Source organism: Acanthochromis polyacanthus, chromosome 9 (genome assembly GCF_021347895.1).
Source record: "Acanthochromis polyacanthus isolate Apoly-LR-REF ecotype Palm Island chromosome 9, KAUST_Apoly_ChrSc, whole genome shotgun sequence".
NCBI lineage: Eukaryota > Metazoa > Chordata > Actinopteri > Pomacentridae > Acanthochromis > Acanthochromis polyacanthus.
Genome location: NC_067121.1, coordinates 14,640,031 through 14,652,452, shown reverse-complemented (window position 1 = coordinate 14,652,452; position 12,422 = coordinate 14,640,031). Strand labels below are relative to the sequence as shown.

Sequence of the window (12,422 nt, the reverse complement as noted above, 5' to 3'; positions counted from 1 at the left end):
TTATTTAAAGATTTTGGTATGTTATTATAATCAGAAAAATTCTCTCAAAGTATTCAAAACTAGATGAGATGAGATGTGAAATTTGTTTGAAACTATTTAATATCAGTCTGCAAGTCTCTGTTGTGGATTAAATCTACCAATTATTTTCTTAATACATTTTTTTCTTGTTTGTAAAATAAATAAATACATTTATATTAATTCACCAAGTGCAAAGTACTATTGTTATTTTATCTGATTGCTCAGTTTTTATTTCATGACTGTCATCTTAAATGTAGCACTTTGAGATTTTTGCCTACTACAAATAAATGTATTATCATTATTATTGTTGTTGTTTATTTAAAAATTAATGATTATAACAAGTGACAATAAATATATTCTATACTGTTTAGAAATTGAGTAAATGGGCCTAATTATTTTTGTTTTTTTTGCTAATTCCTTCAAAAGAAAAACAAAAATTTAATCCATCTGATAAAAATTACCTCTGCTTGTGAGATGTTTGGGAAAAAAAGATAGAGCTCCGTGTCAACAGTGTAATAGTAGAGTAAAATGCAACATAATGTTCTGTAATGGTGCAGCGAGTGATTTCCTGACGCACATGAGGCCCTTGAGTACCAAATCAGGAATATGACCCGAGACAGGCCAGCTCAATGAATAATTGATGAAAACAGAGTGGTGAAAAATGCATTTAAAGTATGATAGATCAAGTCAGGATGAATGTAAATAGTTGATACTAGAGATTAAGGTAGAGGTGAATGTGTGAAATTCTACCAAACATGAAATACTGGCAACAGGCTGACCATAGTTCTGCACTGCATTCAAACAAGACAACAGGTGAACTACAGCCAAGTTCACACTGCAAAGCAAACAAAGCTTAATGAGCTGATTTTTAGTACATCGGGCATTTGTTCAAAACCAACAACTTCAACAAATGTTTGATATGGTGGCTCCAGAGAAAGGGGATCAGCAGACCCTTTATAGTCCATCTTGATTTAAATGCATCTGAACTCTGAGTTGAGCTATTAAGATATTTCTGTGTACAGTCTGACTTCTGCAGAAAGTTCAGCATTTGTTTGTTAAATGAAATGATTAATCATAATAATTAGAATGCTTAAAGGTGGGATTGCACTGAGGGGATGTGGATTTCATGTTTTTTAAAACTCTGACTACAGCCCAGCCTATGAACTCTTCAGGGGCTCTTTATTTTCCCGCTTGACTACAGAAGCACCACACTGCCCATCTCCACAGTGTGTCTGCTGTTTAAATTTCCTACCAGGCCACATTGTGCACATCTATCTGCCCACCAGGCATTACAGAAAACATAATTCAAAGAAATGCAGTCTCAGGTTGATGAGCGCAAACTGTCAGATTAAGAGGTCTGAGAGGATGATCCAGCCAACATTTAGTTCGGATTTCTGGCAAATTACCACCAAGCATGTTTGGGTCAAGCCTTTGGCACCCTGGGGAGCCGCAATACTTCTCACACCCCAAACTAGACACATGAACAAAAACAAAAACAAGACAGATCTGTGGGATTCTTATAGTTTACAGCCAAGCACTGTGCAGATTCACCACATGTGGTCACAGAGCAGTTAAGAGGGGTTGGCCCTTTGCCACTGGAAAAGGAAGCCAAGCATTTAGGTGTCTTAACCATAGCCTAAAGTGCTAACAAGGATTAATGAGGTAAACGTTGAAAGAGGTTTAGCACTCCATGCTTAGGAGCAGTTCTGCTTCAGTAATTACACATCAGTTGCAAGGTGTGGCAAGCAGTTGGATGGGAGATCATAGTGATGTCAGGGCAGGGAGGGCTTACCGCAGGAGATAAGGCCAGCTAATGGAGATGAAATGAATCGGTATTTAAAAGGTCTTTTTAGTTAAGGCAGTTAGCTGGCAGCAGAGGCACACTCCAACTAGTTGGCTGGGTAGTGGGAGGCCGTTTAGCTGGAAGTGAAAGAAGGACAGTAGAGAGACAGGCTCTGTGAGCTCTTCAAAATCCTTTTGGGTACATTTTTCACTTGCCTTTGTTGTTGTCATTTTTGTTTTTTCATATTTTTTTTCTTTTTTACCTGAACTGGGACAAAATCAGCTTCAAGCTCTACTAACTGGTGTGAGGTAAGTCAATATTTCACACTCTTTTCCTTCATTTACCCCATACTTTTATTTGTACATGATTTGTTTGGCTTTTATTTTAGTAGGTGCAAAATCAACACTGTTTAATGACGTAGGTGCATTTTAATGCTTTAATGTGTGATAAAATATGGAGTAGCAACTTTCAAATTTAAACAATGAAAAATGTGCATCACAGTATTATAGAAATGCAGAACTTTCACGTGGTAGGCTAAATTTTGTCATGGATAATGTGAGCAGCAAGTTTTATCAGAGGTTACTTATGCCTTAGTAAGTGATTAATCTGAAGGCCAATGTGATCTGTATAATTAACCTAATAATTAGCCCAGATTCTATAAAGGGCACTTTTTATAAATAAGGTAAATTGTAAAATACATCCAATATTAGTTTCTAATTTGTGTGTGTGTGTGTGTGTGTGTGTGTGTGTGTGTGTGTGTGTGTGTGTGTGTGTACTTGCTACATTGTGAGGACCATTTTCTGCATTTAACTATCAAAGTGAGGACATTTTTACAAAATGAGGACATTTTGGCCAGTCCTCACTTTGAAATAGCCATGTTTGAGGGTGAAGACTTGTTTTTAGAGAACAGGTATGAATGAGGTTTGGTTAGGGTTAGGGTAAGGATTAAGTTTAGGCAATCAGTTGTGATAGTTAAGGTTAGGGTAAGGCTCTAGGAAATGCATTACGCTTATGGATGTCCTCACTAAGATAGAAGTACAAACATGTGTGTGTGTGTGTGGGTGTGTGTGTGTGTGTTTTATCAGCTTTGAAGGTTTATATCTATATTGTATATGTCTACATATGAATTCATATTTTTCATTGTAATCAATATTTTGTGTATGATCACACTGAATTCTTAATCAGTGCTACCTGGTGCTCACCACTTATTGTACAAGTCTTACAAAATCTAATCTGCTTCATGCGACTGACAGAATATGCTTTAGCTTGTGTGTGTGGTGTGAGGGGATTAGGAAGGGCTAGACAATGCTTCTGTCTTGTCTGATATGACCTCCTCAGGGCTCCATCTAAGTTGTCAGCAATTTTTCCCTTTAATTCATTCTTGTAATGAGATTACCCAGGCAACAGCAAATCCAAAGGAGTCCAATCCCCGGATTTGGCAGCTACAGTGTGGCCTCTGTTCAATAAGGAAACATGACAAGAGTTTTTGTAGTTCATCTCTGACAACAGTTCAGCTCACAAACTGCCTGGAACCTGAAATTTAAATGTGAGATTCTCTAATGACCAAAGAAGTTTAAGCAGGATAAAGTTTGAACATGTGCGACAACAATGTAGTCTCAGGCTACAAATTCACTTAAGAGACTTAACCTAATTGAAGTGTTAGACGGGTCGAATGGGCCTTTAAAGGATTCCTCTGAATGACTCAAATTCACAAAAACTCCATGCATTACAAGTATATTCAACTCAAAGAGCTAAGCATCCAATTTTCTAAAGAATAAACACCCACCCAATTAAACATATTATCAGCATACCTCACTTTAAGGTATGCTGATTTCTGTTGTATACATAAAGCTATATGTAAAGGATGTTGTGTTGTATTGAAGGATAGAGGGTGCTCCTTATGCATAAAGAATTATTGAAGATTCTGGAAATAGCTGTATGTGTTTTTAAACAATCTTTCATGCTTTGTAAATACTGCTGGGTTTTCATTTATTTAGAAAATGAAATGCTTTTAGCTTGTAGCAATCATGCTTCAAAAGCATCACATCCTAGGGCCGCTGTTTTCACACTGTTGCTGGTGGTGCTGCCCTGCTTGCGACATAGCTCATAGTCAGATGCAGTGGATACAAGCCTAACACAAGAGTAACTGAGATACAATAAAGTATCTAAACATATTTACTATGGCAAAAGTGTTTTGAGGTTCATAAGGATTAAGCTTTGTCACTGGTCGACCTCTTCGCTGATTCACTTCCCAAAGATCTAGTCATTTACTCTGTGAGCTGTTCATCTGCTTAAATTACAAGAACCTAATCATCTTGAAATATGAGGGTTTTTTTTTTTTAACTGTATCACATACCAAAGTGTAAACTATTATTTCCCAGGTGACAGGTTGCAAAAGTGATTGGACATGCACAATGCCTGAGGCTAACAGATTAGTGCCCACTTGGGAATTACACAGACATAAATGTTGAAATGCATATCTTCTCACTTGCTGATGTTAGCTGTTGTGACATTGGCAGAGAAGGAAGGTGCATGTGTTCGCACCACATAGCTCCTCATAAACCGTTTGCGTGCCCAGATTTATCCCGAAGGTGTTTTAGGACATCCTGGTAGCTAATGGAGGCTAATAGGCTTAGCACTTAGGGTGTATTGTCCAGGATGCTTACAGGCAAGGTTGCTGAGGGTAAAACTCTAAACGTGCGGATTACCTCCAACACATCCCTTTAAAGTGCTGTATAGCCAGGACTTAGCTAATAGGATCCTGGGGGTAGCAGGGGCCTGGGAAGGTGGGGATGGGGGGCTGACCGCAGGCAGGTCAGCAGATGTAGGTAGCAGACTGTTGAAGGACTAACAGGCAGATTACAGCCTTCAGATTAGATGGGTTTCAGAGGGAACTTGAGGGACTGTGGATAATGTACAAGGCCTAGGGGCAAATCTTATGGCAGGAGTTGTCTGGGGGAGGGGACAGCAAAAATAATATGGCTAAGTACATGTGCATAGTTTACACGTGTAACTTATACTGACAGACATATCAGTCAAATGCTTTTTTAGTCGGCGTAGGTTGATATCCTATGAAGAGGAGGCTTGTGAAGTTCTGCATGGTGAGCATTTATATTCATGCCTCCAGATGCATTTAGAAGTCACACTTGCCTTGGATTAGCAGAACTGGATTATTGAGCTTTCGTTTACAGTATCATATTTATAATGGGATTTCTGGAGTGTAGATGGCTAATTGGAGGTGCCTAAGTCGATTGTGCATGTGTACACAAGCTGCTGGCTCAGCCAAGAATAATGTGGGCATTTGGAGTGAGTGTATATCTGTGAATACAATGCTTATGAGGACCAAATGTATTGGTACTTGTAAGGATAGAAAGGTGAAAAAAATATCCACAAGGCTCCATTTCTGCTTCAATTTGGATTTGCGGGTTAAGGACTGGTGTGCAATATGGTGAGAGTTAAAGTTAAAGTTGGTTTAAGAAACATAGTACAAGGGATTTGGGGAGGATGAAAACAGCTGAAGGATAGAAGTTCCAGTTAGCTGTGCCCATGTACATTTGGTACTTCAGTAATCTGACACATTTTTTGCAAAACAACAACAAAAAAAGAAATCTGTGCTACTGAAATAATGTTTACTCAACAGAATGACAAAATGCTGCATTTGTTATAGAGTATGTGATAACTGAGTCTTAGACCTAATTTATCTGTGCATGAGGAATTTTAGTGTGACTACACATTCCTCTAATGTCCAGTTATCTTCAATTATGGCCAACAGTTATATGTGAGGCAGGTACCTGCTGCACTCTAGTGGTACTGTAAGGAAATTACAACTATCTACCCAGCAGTGCTTGGGATTGTCCAGTATTTGATTTTTCAACATCTAAGTTGGGTAAATCTCACTATAAGAGAAAAATCTGATTCTCGTTTGTAAACCATTTGTTTTTCTGCAAGTGACATACATGATCAATAAAGTTAAAATGATTATATTTTTACTTTTATTAACAGTATAGACGAGGGGGTGAAAGGTCGTGTGCATGTCATGACCCCAAGAGAGCAGTTAAGAAAGATGACAGCGCTGGGAGAGCAGGGGAGTCTGGATGAGAAGCACTGGTATCGATTGGTCAACGGCATATCAGCTGGAGGTGAGAAAGGAGGAGGATGAGAAGCATAACAGAAACTGTGTTAAGAGCCCAAGACAACTTAAACAATATAATATCTTGCAGGTAAATGTATGGCTTTGTAAATTAATTTATGATTGGATGGGCTGCCTGGATTTGTTGTAAATGTGAAGTGCTAAATAGATTAAACTACCTTTGTGGCCTTACATCATTCCATGTATTGATTTCAGTGGATGGCTCTGTGATACCTGCATGCTGCAGCTATTCACAGTCAATGCATGATTGAGTTGTTGTGGCTACACTGGCCTCCTGGTGACCTATGGTGTTTTTTTGTTTGTTTGTTTTTTCTTACAGAGTTGCGGCAGAGACAGGAGCTGATAATGAGGAACCAGATGGCCATGACTCCACAGATCATGGCTCAAGGGCAGCAAAGGTTACAGGGGGTTCCAACACAGTTCGAACCTCGCTTCATGGAGAGGTCAGTACCTGAATTCACTGTTAAACTGAAAACAACACTTTTTTTGGAAAAGGACACCCCTAAGGAAGGTGCTGCTGTTGTCAGTGTGGTAAATTTAATACACTTTTCCGTCCTTTTGTACAATTAAAATGTTTGAGTGTCAAAATCTATCTCAGCAATCATTTCCACAACAAATATTAAAGACACAAACAGTCTGAAAATGTTTTGCAACTTATCTTACTTGCTTTTCTTTCGTCAGGGAGTTGGTTCCTCCTACTGAGATGGTAGCTTCTGAAGAAAGACAGGTGCACATGGGACCTCATCTTGGTCCACCTCTCCCCCCCCATGCCAGTGTCATCCCTGGGAGGGCTTTCCCTGGACCAGGTGAGCATGGGCCTCATGCCAGAGAGAACTCTGAGACACTCTGAATAGTTTTCAGGTATTAGGATTAGCTTTAACAACCTGTCCTTCTTTCTCAGCTGGCTATGGCTTCTTGCTCTCAGAGCCCATGGAAACAGTTGCCCGGCGACAAGAGCTCATTCACAAGCAAAATATAGCCAGGTAATGCATACAGAATATAACCATCATCTCCTGAATTATTCCACCTACACACAGATTTGCATCACATTTTACTGGATAAACCTGATACTTTTTTTTAACTAAGTTTATATTGCGAATCTGCCATCACTGCTGCATAACCATATTTATAATGTGCACTCCTTTTCAGAATGGAAATGAATGCTATTCTGCACCAGAAGGAGCTAGAGAATGCTCACCAGAAAGGACTAATGGGAATTGATAATCCTATGTCATACCCCTCCAACCCCATGGTGTTCAGAGGTCGTCAGCGTATGCCAGACGGCCACGATGTCTTCGTCCACCGTCCCTCACTGGACGAGCTGCATTCCAACAGTATACTCATGTCAGCTAGTCCTTACCCTCCAATTAGCACACTGCACAGAGAGCGGGGACGCAGGCCTGGAAGGAGGCCAGCCGCTCACAAGAGTACAGAGAGTCAGGTGTCCAACCTGAAGGGACAAAATGAAGATAAAGGTGTAGAGCAGAGCCCAGGGGCCACATCAGGGGAGGAGAAAGAGATGGAGCCAAAAGGTGAAATGGGAGAAGAATGTGCTGCCAGCAAGGCGCATCATCAAGCCAAAATAGATTCTGAACTTGCCACAGGAAGCAGGAAGAACTACAAAGAGGGTGAGCCAGGACTGCGCAAAGCCTGTGTGAACAATCAGGAGGGGTGTTCAGATGTGGCCAACAGCAGTGCAAATGAAAAAGACATATCCAGCCAATGTTCAGCTTTCCAGGAGAAGTTCATGTATCCACCTACCAGTGGCGCTCTCACAGGGATGCCTTACATGTTCCCTGTCCCTGGAAATGGTTTTCTCCCACCAGGTAAGTTTGGGAAATAAATACAAAAGTTAAAAACTGCCCCTTGTGGCAGTAATTTAACTTACATGTTCTTTGGTTGTCTTTAAGGTCCACCAAATCTCTTTCTTAATGGCAATGAGGTGCCTGAAGACTTAAGGAAGTGGACAGTGAATGATGTTTACAACTTTGTCAGCAGTATACCTACTTGTTCAGAGTATGCTCAGGTTGGCAACGATATTTTTTTTCTGTAACTAGCATTTCAATATTCCAATTTTCTGTTGTGTCTTTATAGTGCTAATGTTTGATGATTTTACCAGACATTCAAAGACCACATGATCGATGGAGAGACTCTGCCTCTTCTTTCTGAGGAGCATCTTCTGGACACTCTGGGGCTCAAGCTGGGGCCGGCTCTTAAGATACGCTCGCAGGTACAAAAACACAGACATTGACCTTTATTCATAATCAAGTCACTCAAGAGATACAATGAATTAAATATTATATATATGAACTAGTTTAGTCATATTATAATAGTTAACAATGTTATTAATAATTTTTGGTGAGCAAGTTTGTGTTCTAACCAGGCCAAATCAGTTTTATTTATTTTGCCTACAGTCAGTATAAAAAGAATTCTCTCTGTCAGAGACAGATACAATGTAATACAATAACTTTATTAATCACCAAAGGGAAATTCAGTATCAGCTATTGATCAGAGACTCATCACACAAAAAAATCCTGAATAGAAATCTATTGGTAGAATTTGCCAAAGATGGTATGATGCATTTCTTGGCCCACTCCCAAAAAGCAAGTTGTCTTCTTTATAGTCTAACTCACAAGATATAGATTGCGAGTATAAGTTTGCCATTAGACTCACATTTTCAGAATCTCCTTTATTGTGAAAACATCTGTGTGCTGCCTACCCCAAGGAAAACTTTATTTTTTTTAGCAATTTTCGGCAGATTTGACTTCTGATTTTATACATGCAGTTTTTATGTCCCAGTGACCACTGAAACTGTGTAATGGCTCTCTCTATTCATTTAGACAGACAGTCTAGTTCACCTTACATAACTGCTAGGAGCCATTAACAAGATGACTGCCAAATTGTATGACTCTGCATTTGAAGACTTGCCTCTGTACTTAAACCCTATATTAACTTAAATATAGGGTCTAAAGACAGGTTTTAGATTTTAAAAAATGATGCTGATATCCACTGATAACTGTGACAACCCTTAGCAGTACAGGATTCCTTCAGACTGACACACAATGAACAAAAGCAATTAAATCAACAATATCTGCTCTCTTCACCACTCCACAGGTGTCCAGACGCCTGGGCAGCATGTTGTACATGATGAACCTGCCACTCCCCACCAGCACCCTGCAGACCACTCCTGAGAAGCCTGGGGATCGAACCTCAGAGATTGGCTCCCCCGTGAACTGCAACAGTGAGGAGATGATAGCGAGTCCAAGAGACCCTGATGTCCTTAAATCAGCTCAGCACCTCCACGAGCCAGAAAACAATTCACCTCCATCTGCCAGCAGTGAGACAGCCTGACAACTGGTGGAGAAATGCAAACCAGCCAGGCTCAGTCTGCATCTACAGCACTACACTACTTGATGAACGGTTGCTGCCACAGTGGTGGATATGTTGGCATAATGGTTAAATGGATTGAAAATGTTGGGTTTTGTTTAGGACACAGGTTCACATAATGCACATGGATGTGCTAAATATCTGTATTTTACAAATATATGTTCATATTTTTTTATTTTTCAAAAAAACAACAGTGGAGGGAAACTGGTGACAATTTTAAGTTATGAGACACTAAGAAGTTTCCTACAGAATTTGTCTTTTCTTCTTTTAATTATACACCTTTTTTCTCTGTCTGATTGTAGCTTTCTGAGTTAGGCTAACATAGAAATCTTCAATTAAATAATTATATTGAAGTGTTTTCAGTATGGATGTTTATTTTCTTATTTATTTATTGGGTTGTAAATACAGTCTTTTTCTATGTATTTGCCTGCAATAACTTTTTCCTTTATAATAAGCTACAAATATGCCCATATATCAGGAAATACTGTGGAGGATCGTGCCAAACAACAATGCTAGAAGAAGTATGCATGCCTCTTCTGTAATCTGCAGCTGTTAGACACTCTTATTTTGACGCACAGTGCAATACCAACATAGGAAATGCAGCCGGAAGACATTAAACACACTACACTTCACACTCACGGTCCTTACAACATAAAACTCACTTAAACCAACTAGACTGACAAAATAACAAAAACACAATAAAACGTAAGGTAGTGTCTACAGATACGGACCCATACCCGTAGCCTGTAGGCTACGTATACGGCACTTTCCATTTGCCAGACAGATACGGACCCGTACGCGAGTCTCGCGAGTCAAGAAGCTGCTAACCACTGCAAACTGTTGAAAGGTAAGCAAAGGTTAAGGTTAGGGTTAGGGTTAGGGTCAGGTTTAGGGTCCGTACCTGTAGTGCCGATGCTACGGGTCCGTACCTCCAGCGTCTACCGGGAGTCATGTGACCAGATCTCGCGTATCTGATTGGCAAATGGAAAGTACGGGTCCGTACCTCTAGCAACTACCAAAACGCAAACACTTGTAACACCATAACACTAACATAAACCACAATAACAACATTTAACATTTAAATCCCCAACACTCCAAACTCCCATAATGCATTGCAGTACAATAACTCAGTCACAGCGACCAGGTCTACAATATTTTTTTAGGGAAAAAAAGTTTCAAGATTCTGGCAAATATTACTTGATAGTAAAATAATAATAATAATGTCTCAATTGTCAGGTTAAAATCTTCATATTTCGGGGCTGAGTATGTACATTGCTTGAAAATCTTAGTATCACCTCTGATTAAAACAAGTGTCCCAAAGATAATAGTAAATTGTATTTATTTTATTGTTTTTATCTAAATTCAAAGTGAGAACCAACGGAAATATCCACTCCAATTAAACATAAATTCAAATCTTCTTCTTTTTTTCCTTTTGGCTTTTCCCTTCAGGGGTCGCCACAGCCAATCAATTGCCTCCATCTAACCCTGTCTTTTGCATCCTCTTCTCTCACACCAACTACCTTCATGACCTCTTTAACCACATCCATAAACCTCCTCTTTGGTTTTCCTCTAGGCCTCCTGCCTGGCAGTGGGAAACTCAGCATCCTTCTACCAATATATTCACTCTCTCTCCTCTGGACATGTTCGAACCATCTCAGTCTGGCCTCTCTGACTTTATTTCCAAAGCCTCTAACATGTGCTGTCCCTCTGATGTACTCATTTCTGATCCTATCCATCCTGGTCACTCCCAAAGAGAACCTCAGCATCTTCAGTTCTGCTACCTCCAGCTCTGCCTCCTGTCTTTTCCTCAGGGACACTGTCTCCAGACCAAACAACATGGCTGGTCTCACCACAGTTTTGTAAACCTTTCCTTTCATTTTAGCTGAAACTCTATCACACATCACACCTGACACTTTTCTCCAGCCGTTCCAGCCTGCCTGTACACGCTTCTTCACCTCTTTTTCACACTCTCCATTGCTCTGTGCTGTTGACCCTAAGTACTTAAAATCCTCCACCTTCTTGATCTCTTCTCCCTGTAACCTCACTCTTCCACTTGGGTCCCTCTCATTCACACAGATACTCCGTCTTACTGCGGCTAACCTTCATTCCTCTCCTTTCCAGGGCAAACCTCCACGCCTCTAGCTTCTCCTCCACCTGTTCCCTGCTCTCACTACAGATCACAATGTCATCTGCAAACATCATAGTCCATGGAGACTCCTGTCTAACCTCGTCTGTCATCCTGTCCATCACCATAGCAAACAAGAAGGGGCTCAGAGCTGATCCCTGATGTAGTCCCACCTCCACCTTGAACTCCTCTGTTACACCTACAGCACACCTCACCACTGTCTCCAGACTTCCTCATACAAAACCACAGTTTCTCTCTGGGCAGTTTCTCTCACAGTTTTCTCCAGATCTACAAAGACACAATGCAGCTCCTTCTGACCTTCTCTGTACTTCTCTATCCTCAAAGCAAATATTGCATTTGTTTTACTCTTTCTTGGCATGAAACCATACTGCTGCTCACAGATGTTCACCTCTGCCCTTAGCCTAGCTTCAACTACTCTTTCCCATAGCTTCATCATGTGGCTCATCAGCTTTATTCCGCTGTAGTTGCCACAACTCTGCACATCTCCCTTGTTCTTAAAGATGGGCACCAACACACTTCTCCTCCATTCCTTGGGCATCTTCTCACTATCTACACACGTGGACAAAATTGTTGGTACCCCTCAGTTAAAGAAGGAAAAACCCACAATTCTCACTGAAATCACTTGAAACTCACAAAAGTAACAATAAATAAAAATTTATTGAAAATTAAATAATCAAAATCAGCCATCACTTTTGAATTGTTGATTAACATAATTATTTAAAAAAAAAAAACTAATGAAATAGGGCTGGACAAAAATGATGGTACCCATAACTTAATATTTTGTTGCACAACCTTTTGAGGCAATCACTGCAATTAAACGATTTCTGTATTTGTCAATGAGCGTTCTGCAGCTGTCAACAGGTATTTTGGCCCACTCCTCATGAGCAAACAGCTCCAGTTGTCTCAGGTTTGATGAGTGTCTTCTCCAAATGGCATGT

At 40.1% G+C, this 12,422-nt stretch overlaps 1 protein-coding gene across 1 annotated transcript; it reads left to right on the top strand.

Moving 5' to 3' along the window:
* Positions 1-1,762: 1,762 nt before the first annotated feature.
* Positions 1,763-9,696, top strand: samd7 (sterile alpha motif domain containing 7). Its single transcript, XM_051953372.1, has 9 exons — positions 1,763-2,109; positions 5,804-5,940; positions 6,271-6,394; positions 6,633-6,757; positions 6,853-6,934; positions 7,101-7,777; positions 7,862-7,977; positions 8,071-8,181; positions 9,066-9,696. Exons 2-9 carry the CDS (start codon positions 5,838-5,840, stop codon positions 9,300-9,302), a joined length of 1,575 nt encoding a protein of 524 aa, XP_051809332.1. The 5' UTR covers positions 1,763-2,109; positions 5,804-5,837; the 3' UTR covers positions 9,303-9,696.
* Positions 9,697-12,422: the final 2,726 nt, after the last annotated feature.

Excerpts from the sequence above, each read along its gene's own strand:
- samd7 (XM_051953372.1), top strand. The coding sequence starts at position 5,838 with ATGACCCCAAGAGAGCAGTTAAGAAAGATGACAGCGCTGGGAGAGCAG. Across the intron at positions 5,941-6,270 it reads CAACGGCATATCAGCTGGAG|AGTTGCGGCAGAGACAGGAG; the intron begins GTGAGAAAGGAG and ends TTTTTCTTACAG. Across the intron at positions 6,395-6,632 it reads GAACCTCGCTTCATGGAGAG|GGAGTTGGTTCCTCCTACTG; the intron begins GTCAGTACCTGA and ends TTCTTTCGTCAG.